This window comes from Salmo salar, chromosome ssa20, assembly GCF_905237065.1.
Source record: "Salmo salar chromosome ssa20, Ssal_v3.1, whole genome shotgun sequence".
Taxonomy (NCBI): domain Eukaryota; kingdom Metazoa; phylum Chordata; class Actinopteri; order Salmoniformes; family Salmonidae; genus Salmo; species Salmo salar.
Genome location: NC_059461.1, coordinates 4179489 through 4196903, shown reverse-complemented (window position 1 = coordinate 4196903; position 17415 = coordinate 4179489). Strand labels below are relative to the sequence as shown.

The window sequence follows — 17415 nt, the reverse complement described above, 5'->3', positions numbered from 1 at the left end:
GATTGGACACCCATACAGAGTCCAATTGGGTGTGTGTGTGTGTGTGTGTCCCTTTGTGTTTGTGTGTGCGCCTAGTTGTAGTTGTTCCAACCAAGCCTAATAGATCACACACACCTACACATAGGTTAGACCTGTACATCAGTGGTGGTTGGTGCCGTTTAAGATGAGGGAGGACAAATTCATTTTTTGTGTGCACGGCTTTATTTCTATTACAGCATATTGGATGACTGCCATTCATATTCCATTCAACCAACTCAATATAACATCAATGGGTTTAGGATACTACATCATGCTAACATTTTCCCCATACCCATCAGGAGGTTGCTAGAACTTAGCCTTTGAATTAAAGTTATCAACGTAGGTGCAGACACGTCGAGAGACAAATTTGAGTAATCAAGGTGACAGACATTGACACATTCAATACCGCCTTGCACACTCTTGCCTGCATCTAGCTGATCTAGGGTGTAATAATTAGTCCAACAGTTGCAAACATGAGTTTCTATTTCTACAAATTCAGGTATGTTTATCCCCGTTTCGTTCTGTTTGCTTCCATTTAAGAAACATTTTTCAACAGAATAGGCGAAATGAATACACCCCTAATCACACGCAAAACACAGTTCACTTTCACAGCAGCCACATACAAACAGCATTGTCCCTTTGATCGTTGTATAATTCCTTCTCACTCTCCTCTTCTCACCTTTTCCCTTCGCTTGTGGACTTCAGTGCACAACATATCAGCTGTCTGTAACCAGGCGAAAAAAACTTTCCAAGCCAAACCTTCATATCATAACCACTAACCTCTACACACAACCTACATTGTTGTCACCATATTAGCTAACGTCATAGTCAACATACCTACTAGAACTAACGTGTTAGTAAATCTGTTACAATCATGCAGTACAGTGTAGTCAGCATGCAGTTTAGCAGTTACACCGGTGGGCCCTGGTGGCAATAAATTATTAAAACCAAAAGCTTACCTTGACTTGGAAGAGTTCCAGTGTTGGATAGACATAGCCAGCTAGCTAACATAGCATCCCTCTCTGTTTGAGCCAGGTGTTTGTAGCTGCATTCTCTAGTTAAGAAAGTGAAAACAAATAAGAGTCAACTACTCACCACATTTTATCCACTGCAGTGCTAGCTTGCTGTAGTTTATGCTTTCAGTACTAGATTCATTCTGTGATCCTTTGATTTGGTGGACAACATGTCAGTTCATGCTGCAAGAGCTCTGATAGGTTGGAGGACATCCTCCGGAAGTTGTCATGATTACTGTGTAAGTCTATGGAAGGGGGTGAGAACCACGAGCCTCCTAGGTTTTGTATTGAAGTCACTGTACCCAGTTGAGGATGGAAGCTAACTCTCCTCCAGCTACTGTAGACTTTCATTGCATAACACTGTGTTTTAATCAATTATTTGGTGATGTGAATATATTTAGTGTAGTTTTTTCTGAAAATAATAACTTTTTGAATGTTTCAGTATTTTTATTTTTATGAAATTCACTGAGGAGGCTGGTCCTCCTCTGAGAAGCCTCCACTGCTGTACATAAAACAGACCAAAGCCAGCCCAATTCAGCCCAATTATAAATGATATAGCCATGCATAACATGGATAGCTAAGAGTTGTAACTCTGTATTGTACAGACATATACAGATACAGGTACAGATACAGTTACTGTTCTCCTCAGTTATCCTGCTTCTCACGGTCAGCAAGGGGGTTGGACACATACACACACACACTCTAATGTACTCTTTTCAAACGGGTGGCCGGCGAGAGGTGTGAATGTAACGGGAACACCATACACTGCGCGACTGCTATTAGGGCCTCTCATACTCAGAGCGAAAGGGAAAGAAAGGCATATTTTGTCTCCCAGGTCACGTCTCAAATGGCACCCTATTCCATTTATAGTGCACTTCTTTTGATAAGGGCCCATAAAGCCCTGGTCAAAAGTAGTGCCCTATATAGGGAATAGGTTACCATTTGGTACGCAGCCTCATACCCAGTCCCAGCCTCATCCCCAGGCCCAGCCTTCAGACTCATCCCCAGCCTTCAGACTCAGCCCCACTTCAGTCCTAGCCTCATCCCCAGCCCTAGCCTTCAGACTCATCCGTAGTCCCAGCCTCATCCCCAGCCCCAGCCTTCAGACTCATCCCCAGCCTCAGCCTCATCCCCAGCCCGAGCCTTCATTCTCATCCCCAGCCTCCAGACTCCTCCCAAGTCACCAGCCCCAGCCTCCAGACTCATTCCCAGGCTCCAGTCTCAGCCTCCAGCTTCTTCCCCAGCTTCATCCCCATTCTCCAGCCCCAGCCTCATCCGCAGCCTCCAGCACCCTCCTCAGCCTCCAGCCCCATCCTCAGCCTCCATCCCCAGCCTCCAGCCCCAGCCTCATCCCCATTCTCCAGCCTTATTCTTAGTCTCCAGCACCCTCCTCAGCCTTCAGCCCCATCCTCAGCCTCCATCCCCAGCCTCCAGCCCCAGCCTCCAGCTTCATCTCCAGCCTCCAGCTTCATCCCCAGCTTCCAGGCTCATCCCCAGCCTCCATCCTCATCCCCAGCCACCAGCCCCAGCCTCCAGACTCATCCCCAGCCTCATCCCCAGACTTAGCCCCCATCCCCAGCCTCCAGCCCCAGACTCCAGTCCCAGACTCATGCCCAGCCTCCAGACTCAGTCCTTTCTTTCAACCTTAAGAGAGAAAATGACCACCACTACACTCTGACGCTCAGCCCCCACTTTGAAATATGACATTTGGTGTGTGTTTTGTATTCTCTGAGAGGAATGGGTCCGTTGGGAAGATTCTTCATGGCCCTCTATGGAGGCCTGTCTTTGTAACTCCTACGCAGATCATGAATATGCAGAATATTCACATGAAAAAGTTTGATTTGTCACGGTATTTTGTAATGACTCTTAAAGCCATCGCAGAGTTAGTTTCACGTCTGTTATTGGAGAAGCCAGTGACTAATATAAACTTTGTTGTGTACAGGATTTGTAACCTCACTTGGACTCTTCAGCTTGAAGTGTCTCCACCCACGCTGTAGAATCGCTAGCTTTTTGGTGGCGTAGCTGGCTAAGACATTGTGGTGTGTTTGCGAGACAGAGGTCCCGAGTTCCATTCTCTGTGTGAGCTGGTGACGGAGGAATAGATACGGTTACTCAGGTATGGCTGCATCCTTCACAGTTGCATCCATAACAACCTTTTTGAGGTTCAATAGAAAAATGTAACGCGTGACATGTGATTGTATATTGAGGAGTGAGACGTGTAATTGTATATTGAGGAGTGAGACGTGTAATTGTATATTGAGGAGTGAGACGTGTAATTGTATATTGAGGAGTGAGACGTGTAATTGTATATTGAGGAGTGAGACATGTGATTGTATATTGAGGAGTGAGACATGTAATTCATTTACAGTAAATGAGAATGTCAGCTATTAAGAACACTTTCATTTAAAGTGTATATTAGAATAGTTTATTGCATTAAAAACAAATGCAAGGTGATTGTGGCTTTCACACAAGTCTTGGTTCTTATTTCAACTCGCAAGTTCCTTCAGCGTTGAGTCATATTGTTTAAGCTAGGATCTTGTCAGTTAGTCCCTCTGTGTTGATCCAATGTACACACATTATATACCCAGCATGCCCCTCTTCAGTAGCCCACACACACTCACCACATGCATGCATACAAGCGTACTCACTGTACACTCACTGTAAACCAAACATCCTGCCTTGTCCTTACTAATAGTGTTGATCTAGCCTTAACGCTGAGAGCTAAGTGTTCATGAGAGAGACAAGTCGTGCCCGGAATACTCAGACTCAGTATACATCCTCACTCATCTTTTCATCATTAAAAAGACTGGCCCAATGCCTGCCCTGCCTTAAGACTGCAGCGATACACTCACAACTAATTAGCTTCAAATGCCATCTGTGAGTACAGAAAGAAGAGGAGAGGAGGAGAGGACAAGAGAGGAGAGGACAAGCGAGGAGAGGAGGAGAGGACAAGAGTGGAGGAGAAGTGAGGAGAGGACAAGAGAGGACGAGAAGTGAGGAAAGGACAAGAAAGGAGGAGAGGAGAGGACAAGAGAGGAGGACAAGAGAGGAGAGGACAAGAGAAAAGAGGAGGAGAGGAGAGGACAAGAGAGGAGAGGAGGAGAGGAGGAGAAGAGAGGAGAGGACGAGAGAGGAGAGGAGAGTAGGAGAGGACAAGAGAGTAGAGGACAAGAGAGGAGAGGAGGAGAGGAGGAGAGAACAAGAGAGGAGAGGAGAGGAGGAGAGGAGAGGACAAGAGAGGAGAGAAGGAGGAGAGGACATGAGAGGAGAGAAGGAGGAGAGGAGGGAACAAGAGAGGAGAGAAGGAGGAGAGGAGGGAACAAGAGAGGAGAGGACAAGAGGGGAGAGGAGGAGGAGTGGAGAGGATGAGAAGAGGAGAGGATGAGAGAGGAGGAGAGGAGAGGAGGGGGCAAGAGAGGAGAGGACGAGAGAGGAGAGGAGAGAACAAGAGAGGAGAGGAGGGGACAAGAGAGGAGAGGAGGGGACAAGAGAGGAAGAGAGGAGAGGACAAAAGAGGAGAGGAGAGGACAAGAGAGGAGAGGAGAGGAGGAGAAGACGACAAGAGGAAAGGACAAGAAGAGAGGAGAGGATCAGAGAAGAGGACTTGAAAGGAGAGGAGGAGAGAACAAGATGAGAGGAGGAGAGAGGATGGGCGGAGAGGATGAGAGAGGAGAGGAAGAGAGGACAAGAGAGGAGGGGAGAGGGTAAGAGAGGAGAGGACGAGAGGAGTATGGGAGAGGAGAGGACAAAAGAGGAGATGAGTATGGGAGAGATGAGGAGAAGAGAAGAGGAGGACAGGGCATGAGAAGAGAGGAGATAAGAGGAAAGGAAAGGAGAGGAGAGAACAGGAGAGGATAGAAGACAGGAAGCTCTCTAGCTACCACTGATGCTGTAAGAACCACCATCGTCCACCGTCATCCCATTCAAAGGACAAAATAAAAAATGAATCCCTTCCGGAGCAGCATATGGCATCCTTTCGCAAAGGGTGTTTCCCAAATGGTATCCTATTCACTATATAGTGCAATAATTTTGACCAGAGTCCTATGAGGATAGAATCCCAGTGGCCTTTCTCTGCCATTTACCACACAACAGCACAAGTCTGGTCCTAATTAGTCGAATTAGTATGCTGTTAAACGCCTATTTTCACAGAACTCTACCTATATGTAAATATCTCTTATTGATTGGATTTATATAGCACTTTTCTAGACACCCAAATCGGTTTACATAGTAAGGGGGAAGTTCACCTCATCCATCACCAAGTCACTCTACAGACAGTCACTCTACAGACAGTCACTCTAAAGAGAGGTGGAACCAAATAACTAGAATGAATAGGCTTTGGAACGCTCCATAGAATGAGAGTTACACTACATAGAATGAGAGTTACACTACATAGAATGAGAGTTACACTACATAGAATAAGAGTTACACTACATAGGATGAGAGTTACACGCCATAGAATGTGATTTACACGCCATAGAATGAGAGTTACACTCCATAGAATGAGAGTTACACGCCATAGAATGTGATTTACACGCCATAGAATGAGAGTTACACTCCATAGAATGAGAGTTACACTACATAGAATGAGAGTTACACTCCATAGAATGAGAGTTACACTACATAGAATGAGAGTTACACTACATAGAATGAGAGTTACACTGCATAGAATGAGAGTTACACTGCATAGAATGAGAGTTACACTACATAGAATGAGAGTTACACTCCATAGAATGTGATTTACACTCCATAGAATGAGAGTTACACTCCATAGAATGAGAGTTACACTACATAGAATGAGAGTTACACTCCATAGAATGAGAGTTACACTCCATAGAATGAGAGTTACACTACATAGAATGAGAGTTACACTACATAGAATGAGAGTTACACTGCATAGAATGAGAGTTACACTGCATAGAATGAGAGTTACACTACATAGAATGAGAGTTACACTCCATAGAATGTGATTTACACTCCATAGAATGAGAGTTACACTCCATAGAATGAGAGTTACACTACATAGAATGAGAGTTACACTCCATAGAATGAGAGTTACACTCCATAGAATGAGAGTTACACTACATAGAATGAGAGTTACACTCCATAGAATGAGAGTTACACTACATAGAATGAGTTACACTACATAGAATGAGAGTTACACTACATAGAATGAGTTACACTCCATAGAATGAGAGTTACACTCCATAGAATGAGAGTTACACTACATAGAATGAGAGTTACACTCCATAGAATGAGAGTTACACTACATAGAATGAGTTACACTACATAGAATGAGAGTTACACTACATAGAATGAGAGTTACACTCCATAGAATGTGATTTACACGCCATAGAATGAGAGTTACACTCCATAGAATGAGAGTTACACTACATAGAATGAGTTACACTCCATAGAATGTGATTTACACTCCATAGAATGAGAGTTACACTCCATAGAATGAGAGTTACACTACATAGAATGAGAGTTACACTACATAGAATGAGATGAGAGTTACACTACATAGAATGAGAGTTACACTGCATAGAATGAGAGTTACACTTCATAGAATGAGAGTTACACTACATAGAATGAGAGTTACACTCCATAGAATGAGAGTTACACTACATCGAATGTGAGTTACACTACATAGAATGAGAGTTACACTACATAGAATGAGAGTTACACTCCATAGAATGAGAGTTACACTACATAGAATGAGAGTTACACTCCATAGAATGAGAGTTACACTCCATAGAATGGGAAGAGAAAAGGTTTTTGTCTTTTTGTTGTGAGGTCACATGAAGTAACTGCAGTCAATTTATTTATGTTTTTTTTTTAACAAGGCAAGTCAGTTAAGAACAAATTCTTATTTACAATGACAGCCTACAGTGGGTTAACTGCCTTGTTCTGAGGCAGAACAACAGATTTTTACCTTGTCAGTTCTGGGATTTGATCCAGCAACCTTTCGGTTACTGGCCCAACACTCGGCCACCTGCCGCTCCTAGGGAGCTCTGTTAATATTTTAATAAAGCAGTTGCTAAGAAACTAGTATGGTTGGTAAATTGAGCCGTTACAGAGCCAAACATTTTTATGTATCTGGTTAGACTTCATTGTTTCTCTATATCCCTTCCCTTCTCTAGCCCTGACAACAGTATTACAGAAACCATTTCAAATGAGCTTTTACTAAAAGACTCCAAGGAAATGGATACTCTAATATACTCTGGAGAGGGATTATTCCCACTGTACATTAGTTACATGGATGTTTGCAGACAATATTGGATTATTCAGGTCTTGTGTGTAATTAATGCTTGGGCTGTAATTTGATCAGTATCACATGCTTTGTGTATGGGCGTGGGCGTGTGTGTGTGTGTGTGTGTGTGTGTGTGTGTGTGTGTGTGTGTGTGTGTGTCTCGTCATCATCTATATTAACAGAGCTAATGCCAGTTTATTGGTATCCACGGGTGAAGAAGGCTCTTTGATGATTTCGAAACATTTCAAGTGAGGAGATGCCAAACGTTTTAATTTCCAGTGGCTTGTTTGTCATACGTTTTTGCTGATGAAGGATGCTTGAGGGTGGGTCATCCTCCCCTTCTATTCCTTTCTGAGCAGTTAAGGAGCGCTCCGTTGGCCTCTTTTCCTGTTGCATCCTGGTCTTGTCTGAGGAGTTTGGTGCACTGTGCAGCACACTTCAAGTCTGTTTCAGAGACCCGTGTGTGTGTGTGTGTGTGTGTGTGTGTGTGTGTGTGTGTGTGTGTGTGTGTGTGTGTGTGTGTGTGTGTGTGTGTGTGTGTGTGTGTGTGTGTGGCCTTGCGTAAGTGTGTATGTTTGAAGTGCGGGAAGGAGGCTGGTCCGCCTCCAGGAGAAAGGAGAGCAGTGAGGTTCTCCATTACACAGTCTGTCTCCCCCCCAGGACCCTTGTACTATAGAACCCCGTATACAGATCTCCTCCATCATCACAAGTCTCTCTCATCTCAGTGGTTAACTCATTTGGCCCTGCTTATGCATTAAGTTGATTAATATGCAACACCATGAGTACCTATGGGCAGAGTTGTATTCATGTATGTTGAGACACCACTGATAGTGGTTTGAGTGTAGGTCCATGCAAGCAGACAGTCTGACAACTGTAGCCTATATGATCAGATAGGACACTTTCCATTGTTGTTATATGTTGTTTGTCTGAAGAACAGAGCATGACGTATACCATGGAACTAGAATGACTAACTCTTTGACGTCACCCGCAGTTATTGAGGAATGTCATTTGACAACCAACACGTCTCCCATTGGACACATCCCTGAGGACTCCTCTAGTCTAGATAAACTGTACTCTCATGTCCCCAGGACATTGTCTGTCACTTGCTGTGTATGTGTGTGTGTGTGTGTGTGTGTGTACTGTACTGTCCCGGGGAGTGTCTCAGTCAGACACAGAGGGAACATGTATATGATGTCGTCCTGAAGAGATACTTTGACCCCTGACCTCAGACGAGAGGCCATAAGACACTCAGTCCCTCACGCGTGTTAATGCAGGCCTCTCCCTTTCCTTCTACTCCTCTCCTCTCTCTCCTCTCCTCTCCTCTCCTCTCCTCTCCTCTCCTCTCCTCTCCTTCTCTCTCCTCTCTCTCTCTCTCTCTCTCTCTCTCTCTCTCTCTCTCTCTCTCCTCTCCTCACTACCTCTCCCCCTCTATATCCTTCTCCTTCTCCCTCCAGAAGTCTCTGGTGGCCTTGTCCCAAAACATCACAGATAAGAAAAAGTCCTAAGGAGTTTATAGCCATTAGTGTTATTGAACTGGATCAGATAATGTAGCCAGAGTTTTGATGCTGAGAGCTCTTTAGAGACTGTGTGATTACTACAATAGCTGGGTCTCTAAAAGGCAGAGTGAGAGAGGGAAACAACAAATTATCAACCATGGTACTGCAGAATATTTTATCAATTTTTGTTATATAATCTATAAACTTTTGTTTCTTTTTCTTTTCTTTCCAGAACAACTTGAGGATGACACATTGCCCAATAACGGAGGTGATTATTTCCATTTAAGCTGAAAATATAATTTCTCTCTTCACTGCTTTCCCAAACCAAACTATTCTGTCTCATTTACTTAACATGAACCCCCATCTCCAGCTTCTCATCTAATGTTTAGTGATCAAGGTGGCTGTGGTTCATCAAGCATCACTCTCCTCTACTCCTCTCCTATCTGAACCCCATGCTACATTACATCTGCTCTTGATGTCAGATGCATGCTCTCTCTCTCTTCTTTGCTCTATCATCAGGCCATTGTTTTTTGTAATCAAATATTTTTTTTATTATTATTGTTAAATGAGTATAAATGTAAATAATTAAACAGAGTCAAGTTATCAGGTGGTTGTTTATGTTATCTGTAACATGTTCCTCTTCCTCCCTCCTCCCTCCTCCTCATCCTCCTCCTCCTCCTCCTCCTCTAGCAGGCAGCCATGCCAAGCAGGACTGGTCCATCCAGTGGCCCACCTCCGAGTCCGGCAAGGAGAACACTCCCTTCCCCTCTCCCGAACCCAGCCAGTGGGTCCGCTTCCAGCTCTCCCAAAGCCCGAAGGTCCAGGCCAAGTACAAGCAGCAGCACCACAGCCAATATCACAGCCCCCAGGCCTTGCTACCCTATCCGTACGGCCCCTATGTCCAGCCAGACCGCCTCACCGTGGACAGCCACCTGGGACTGGGGGCCTTCCCCCCCCATGGACACGGGCCACCGCTCCCTGCCCCCCTCGCCCCGCCAGAGGCACTTTGCCCACACCCCTCCCCGGACTCCTCTGGTGGTCAACAGCATGACCCCCCCGGGCACGCCCCCCATGAGGCGCAGGAACAAGGTGAAGGCTCCCGGGACGCCCCCACCCCCCCAGCCGAAAGCTCATCCACCTACTGCCGGGCTTCACGGCGCTGCACCGATCTAAGTCACACGAGTTCCAGCTGGGAAATCGCATAGGTCTGGAAGCAGCTGACACGCAGACACCCAAGTGAGCCATTTGACCTTTGTTCTATCTGAACCCTTAATACTGCTTTCACATAGAATTTACGATATTTTGCCAATAAAAACCATGTTTATATGACCCCCTTACAAACAAGCCCATTTTTACCAACTTCTTGCCTGTATCGCGTTTTATACCTCCAGTGGGGGATGAGTGGTAATAGAGGGAGGTTTATTTTAATAAATCCATTGAGAATATACACCATCAAAAATAAATCCATTATTCATTCCTTTAGGCAGGTCCTAAGAAACATAAGACTAATACAATGTATTTTCAAAAGAATAGAATGACATATTTTGAGATAATCAGGCCTATGTTATGGGTCCGTGCAGCCATTGCTGCGCCATCCAAATGAAATCAGTAGGTCGTTATTTTGTTCATTAAACAGACAAGACACAGCTACCTATTCACAGTCAACACACATATGTACAGTACCAGTCAAAAGTTTGGACACACCTACTCATTCAAGGGTTTTTCTTTATTTTTACTATTTTTTACATTGTAGAATAATAGTGAATACATCAAAACGATGAAATAACACATATGGAATCATGTAGTAAACAAAAAAGTGTTCAACAAATCAAAATATATTTTATATTTGAGATTCTTCAAAGTAGCCTCCCTTTGCCTTGATGACAGCACACTCTTGGCGGAGTGATATTTTGAAACAGAGCCCAATCTCATGCTTTTTTTGTCCACGTTTCATCTCTTGTTAGGAAGCAGGCGTAGGGTCTTACCTTCATCATGATACCCATAGAAAATAATAACAAGCCTATTTTGAAAAGCATGTGAGTCTCATTCATATTTCACAACCTCTGCAGGCTTTTGGAGTTGCCTATATGCGATTGTAACGGCTGTCGTAGGAGAGAGAGGACCAAGGCGCAGCGGGTTGCGTGCTCATCATTATTATTTATTAAAATGTGAACACGGAAAAACAATAAACAAAGAAACGACAGGAACAGTTTTACAGGCTATAATAACAAGCAGTGCAAAATCAACTACCCACAAATCCCCAGGTGAAAACACGCAACTAATATATGACTCCCAATCAGGAACAACGACGTACAGCTGTTCCTGATCGGGAGCCACACAGACCACACAGAAATAAACAAACTAGAAAACCAACCTAGAATACAAAACCCAGAACATACACCAAAACCCCGTAATACATAAATAAAACACCCCTCTACAATACTCATAACCCCCGAACCACATAAAACAAATACACTCTGCCAAGTCCGGACCAACCAACAAATACAAATAACCCCTATACTGGTCAGGACGTGACAGCGATTGCGCATAGGCTACATTATAGCACACTAAATGTTTCTAATCAGTGATAGATAAACACTTGATTTAGGCTACATTATAGCACGCTAAATGTTTCTAATCAGCGGTAGATAAGCAAGCGAGCTACCACCTCCACTTATTTGCCCAGCCAGAAAACAATTCACCAAATATCCTTTACAGACAGAGATTCAGTGAAACAAAATCACATTGATTGATTATCAGAAGATTCAGTGAAACAAAATCACATTGATTGATTATCAGACAAGTCAGTGAAGTCACAGGCTTTTGGTAGGGAGTAAGCCTATCGGTAGGGAGTAGGCCTATCGGTAGGGAGTAGGCCTATCGGTAGGGAGTAGGCCTATCGGTAGGGAGTAAGCCTATTGGTAGAGAGTAGACCTATCGGTAGGGAGTAAGCCTATCGGTAGGGAGTAAGCCTATTGGTAGGGAGTAAGCCTATTGGTAGAGAGTAGGCCTATCGGTAGGGAGTAAGTTTATTGGTAGGGAGTAAGCCTATCGGTAGGGAGTAAGCCTATTGGTAGAGAGTAGGCCTATTGGTAGGGAGTAAGCCTATCGGTAGGGAGTAAGCCTCGGCTAATAAACGACTGTGAGTGAAGAGCAAAGTAATCCACCTGTTAAACTTCAAAATGTTGAAGTAAATGATTCAACTAGACAAGATGATCATGGGCCGCACTCACCTCAACTTTTTCAAATCCTAATTGTAGCCTTACCAATATACAAACAGAGATTTAGTCAAGACGAGTTCCCAAACTTGTCTCAAAGCAGGGAGATGTCGCTGTCCCAATCAAAACGATGCTGAAATGATCATCTGGATGACCACACGTGGGTAAGTTATTGTTTCAAATGTATTACAAGGAGGATTGGATGACTTTGGGAGTTTCAGTCAGCAACAATTTGATGCCTTCAATTGCATTAGCCTACTTTATTCCAATATTTTCATCATTCAGTGATATTTATTCCCTCAGTGATTCTTTATGGATCAATGTGGGTAATAAAGCAGTGCATGTGGTGGGTTATGTGAAGAGATGGGTGAAGTGACTTCCCTCGCAAAGTTTACAACTGGCAGGAGGATGGTGAACGGGCGTTGCCTTAGCAACCATCAAGACTTTAGAAGCGTAGTGTGTGCCAATGCCGCCTCAGCATTGCGGCTACGTTTCATACAAAGCCTTAGGCAGAACTTTATTGAAATGATTACTAGGTCGTTTGGCGGAAATAAAAGTTTTGGCTTTGATCCCGGCAATACCTTTCAGATATAAAGAAAAGGCGGGAAAAAGTTGGCAGTATGATAAAGTTGGCATCTTAGTATGAAAGGGATATTATTAGAATCCTCTTTTGCAAGGACCCCCCCCACCCACAGACCCACCTGCCCACTGGCCAAATGATACATCAGCCATGTTAGTGAACTGTCAGTAATGGGACCTGTTGAATGAAGTGTGAAGTGTTTGGCTTTTTGGGGGCTATTGGTCTACTACAGTAACAACACTTGTGCTTCTGGTTGTGATTTTGGAGCAGCTTGTTTGTTGTAATAAGTTTGATTCTGTTGGGGGACAAGGGTTCTCAACGAGTTTGTGGATGAAGAGAGGGAGAGCTTGCAGTCGGTACAATCAAACTAAAAGCGTAGAAGTTTGTAAATGAGTGTTTAGAGTTAGGGCTGTTCAACTTCAACCAGCTGTTGGTCTGCTTGAGACACACTTTAATCTTTCAAAATCTCATTTCTAATACAGAAAATCTATAGAATAAGGTGAAGTTCTTTAGAAGACAGAGAGGACAGTCCCAGGAAAGCATCTCCATCTTGAAACTGTTTTATTCAACTAAGATTGAGATTAAGATAGACTTCTAAACAAGAGAGAGGAAGAGGGTAATCATAGGAAACATTATGTTGTTTCTAACTGCATTTAATAAAACAGTTAGACAATAAAGACAAGCTAGAGCTGCTTTTCTGAGAGTGCCTTCTCTCAATGAACTCCATTTAGTCCTTTATCTTCCTGCCCGAGGCCCAATCAGTTTAATTCGTTCAGTTTAATTCACGTCCAACAGCGCCCGTAGAGAAACAATGTCTGTCAACAGAACAGAGATAACAGAGCAAAGTGCTGAGTTCCTGACTGAGCCACTGAACCAACCGTGTGTCTCATCTGGTGCAATTTTGATCAGATCAGATCAGCCTGTTTCCTCCACTAACAGAGGCCAGGCCAGAGAGGGTCCACCCCAGTGCCTCCAGTCATCAGGAACCATCAGGAGTCAGGAAAGGAGAGCCCCTCGGGAGACGAACAGTCATTTTTATAATACTATTAGATTACAGTGGCCCATCGTTGCCTAATTGGTAAGTTAATATTTTGAGGTTATTTTCCTGCCATCTGGGTTGGGTTCTGCCCTGGTGTGTGTGTGTGTGTGTGTGTGTGTGTGTGTGCGTGCGTGCGTGCGTGCGTGCGTGCATGCGTGTGTGTGTGCATGTACTTGTCTGTCCTGTGAGGTAGTGGATGAACAGGGCAGTGAATAGGGACTCAATCAGCATTAGATAATTGATTACCGGTCCCTGAGCACTGACAGACCGTTTTAGTACTAGCCTGTGCCTGGAAAAGCTAGCACTCATCTGGACACAGTGGATCTTTCACTAACCTCTCCTTGGGTACCCCCAGCCAGTTCCACTTTGGTTATCTATTCCTGAACTAGCAAAGCCTGATTCAACTAATTAACTAATCTTGGTTTTCTTGAAGGTTTGGGAAACATAGGCCTAGTGCTATTCCTCTACACGAATATACACCTTCCTCGTATTGATTTGCAGCATCAATTCACCAGGGCAGGGACTCTACAAGGCGACAAAAGCGTTCCACACGGATTCTGGCCCATGTTTACTCCAATGCTTCCAACAGTTGTGTCAAGTTGGCTGGATGTACTTTGGGTGATGGGCCATTCTTGATACACATGGGAAACTGTTGAGCGTGAAAAACACAGCAGTGTTGCAGTTCTTGACACACTCAATAGGTGTCTGGCCCCTACTACCAAACCCCGTTCAAAGGCACTTCAATCTTTTGTCTTGCTGACTCACCCTCTGAATGGCACACATACACAATCCATGTCTGTTGTCTCAAGGCTTAAACATCCTTCTTTAACCTGTCTCCTCCCCTTCATCTACACTGATTGAAGTGGATTTAACAAGTGATCAATAATGGATCATAGCTTTCACCTGGATTCACCTGGTCAGTCTATGTAATCAAAATAGTGTTCCTAATATTTTGTCCACTCAGTGTACATGGTTTAAAGAGGATACGTACAAGTCTACTTTTTGGTTCAGCTGACTTGTTTCTCCTAATGTTGACTACATGTCTTGTTCCATTATGTTTCATTCCTTCTTCAGAACAGTACAACATGGCCAGGTACAAAAGCTGTTTTTCACTGTCTCATTTCCAGGTGTTAATACACTGCATGGTTGTTGCTGTCATTACCACAGCTTCCTCATTCCTCACCTTCTATCCTTAACATCTGAAAGAGCTGTCAACAACCCTCAGCTCATCCTGTCTTTCTTAATTAGAAAGTTGTTATAGCCGGTTATACACTGCATGGTTACGGCTGCTGTTACCACAGCTTCCTCATTCCTCACCTTCTATCCTTAGTGTCTGAAAGAGCTCTCAAAACGTCTTACTCTTAGTCATAGCTCGTCCTCTCTTTCTTAATGACATGGTATTGCAGCCAAGACACACTATCCAGGATTAACCTTTAACCTCGCCATGTTCCTACTGATGGCATATCTCTCTAGTGTGTGTGTGTGTGTATATTAATGAGTGTAACGGGCGTCGTAAGGATTGGACCAAGGTGCAGCGGGAACGTGTATACTCATCTTCTCTATTAAATTTAAAAGAAGGAAAAACAAACAAATCACGTATACAAAAACAACGAACGACATAAACCAGTCCTGTCAGGTGCACAGACACAAAACAGGAGACAACTACCCACAAATCCCATAGGAAAAACACCCCTCTTAAATAAGACATTCAATTAGAAGCAACGAGGAGCAGCTGCTTCCAATTGAAGGTCAACCCCATTAACTAAACATAGAAAGACTAGAACTAACATAGAAATAAACTAACAAGAACATAGTCCAAAACCCCCGGAACACTCTAAACAAACACCCCTCCTACATAATAACATAACCCAACAAACCCCGAACCACATAAAACAAACACCCCCTGCCACGTCCTGACCAAACTACAATAACAAATAACCCCTATACTGGTCAGGACGTGACAATGAGATGGTCCTACTGAGTACCAGTAGACGTCAGTAGAACTGAACTGAGGACCAATGCCTGACAGCTGTTTTGTTATCTGTGATATCTTTATGTACAGAATCCTGGAAACTAGAGGTCGACCGATTATGATTTTTCAACGCCAATACCGATTATTGGAGGACCAAAACATCCGATACCGATTAATCTGACAATTTTTTTATTTATTTATTTGTAATAATGACAATTACAACAATACTGAATAAACACTTATTTTAACTTAATATAATACATCAATAAAATCAATTTAGCCTCAAATAAATATTGAAACATGTTCAATTTGGTTTAAATAATGCAAAAACAAAGTGTTGGAGAAGAAAGTAAAAGTGCATTATGTGCCATGTAAGAAAGCTAACATTTAAGTTCCTTGCTCAGAACATGAGAACATATGAAAGCTGGTGGTTCCTTTTAACATGAGTCTTCAATATTCCCAGGTAAGATGTTTTAGGTTGTAGTTATTATAGGAATTATAGGACTATTCCTCTCTATACGATTTGTATTTCATATACCTTTGACTATTGGATGTTCTTATAGGCACTTTAGTATTGCCAGTGTAACAGTATAGCTTCCGTCCCTCTCCTCGCTCCTACCTGGGCTCGAACCAGGAACACATCGACAACAGCCACCCACGAAGCAGCGTTACCCATGTAGAGCAAGGGGAACAACTACTCCAAGTCTCAGAGCAAGTGACGTTTGAAACGCTATTAGCGCGCACCCGGCTAACTAGCTAGCCATTTCACATCGGTTACACCAGCCTAATCTTGGGAGTTGATAGGCTTGAAGTCATAAACAGCACAATGCATTGCGAAGGGCTGCTGGCAAACGCACAAAAGTGCTATTTTGAATGAACGCTTACGAGCCTGCTGGTGCCTACCACCGCTCAGTCAGACTGCTCTATCAAATCATAGACTTAATTATAACATAATAACACACAGAAACACGAGCCTTAGGTCATTAATATGGTCGAATCCGGAAACTATCACATTTATTCTTTCAGTGAAATACGGAACCGTTCCGTATTTTACCTAACGGGTGGCATCCATAAGTCTAAATATTCCTGTTACATTGCACAACCTCCAATGTTATGTCATAATTACGTAAAATTCTGGCAAATTAGTTCGCAACGAGCCAGGCGGCCCAAACTGTTGCATATACCCTGATTCTGCGTGCAAGGAACGCAAGAGAACTGACACAATTTCACCTGTTTAATATTGCCTGCTAACCTGGATTTCTTCTAGCTAAATATGCAGGTTTAAAAATATATACTTCTTTGTATCGATCTTAAGAAAGACATTGATGTTTATGGTTAGGTACAGTCGTGCAACGATTGTGCTTTTTTTTCCGCAAATGCGCTTTTGTTAAATCATCCCCCGTTTGGCGAAGTCGGCTGTCTTTGTTAGGAAGAAATAGTCTTCACAGTTCGCAACGAGCCAGGCGGCCCAAACTGCTGCATATACCCTAACTCTGTTTGCAAGAGAAGTGACACATTTTCCCTAGTTAAAAGAAATTCATGTTAGCAGGCAATATTAACTAAATATGCAGGTTTAAAAATATATACTTGTGTATTGATTTTAAGAAAGGCATTGATGTTTATGGTTAGGTACACGTCGGAGCAAAGACAGTCCTTTTTCGCGAATGCGCACCACATCGATTATATGCAACGCAGGACTGGCTAGATAAACTAGTAATATCATCAACCATGTGTAGTTAACTAGTGATTATGATTGATTGATTGTTTTTTATAAGATAAGTTTAATGCTAGCTAGCAACTTACCTTGGCTTCTTACTGCATTCGCGTAA

At 43.3% G+C, this 17415-nt stretch overlaps 1 protein-coding gene across 1 annotated transcript in view; it reads left to right on the top strand.

Annotated features, from left to right (window-relative positions):
* LOC106579819 (kinase suppressor of Ras 2) overlaps window positions 1-17415 on the top strand; it is a 123113-nt gene that overhangs the window by 20823 nt on the left and 84875 nt on the right. Inside the window, 4 exon segments of the mRNA XM_014160020.2 lie at window positions 9010-9045; window positions 9468-9718; window positions 9720-9890; window positions 9892-10013. Coding sequence (XP_014015495.2) covers window positions 9010-9045; window positions 9468-9718; window positions 9720-9890; window positions 9892-10013 — 580 coding nt within the window.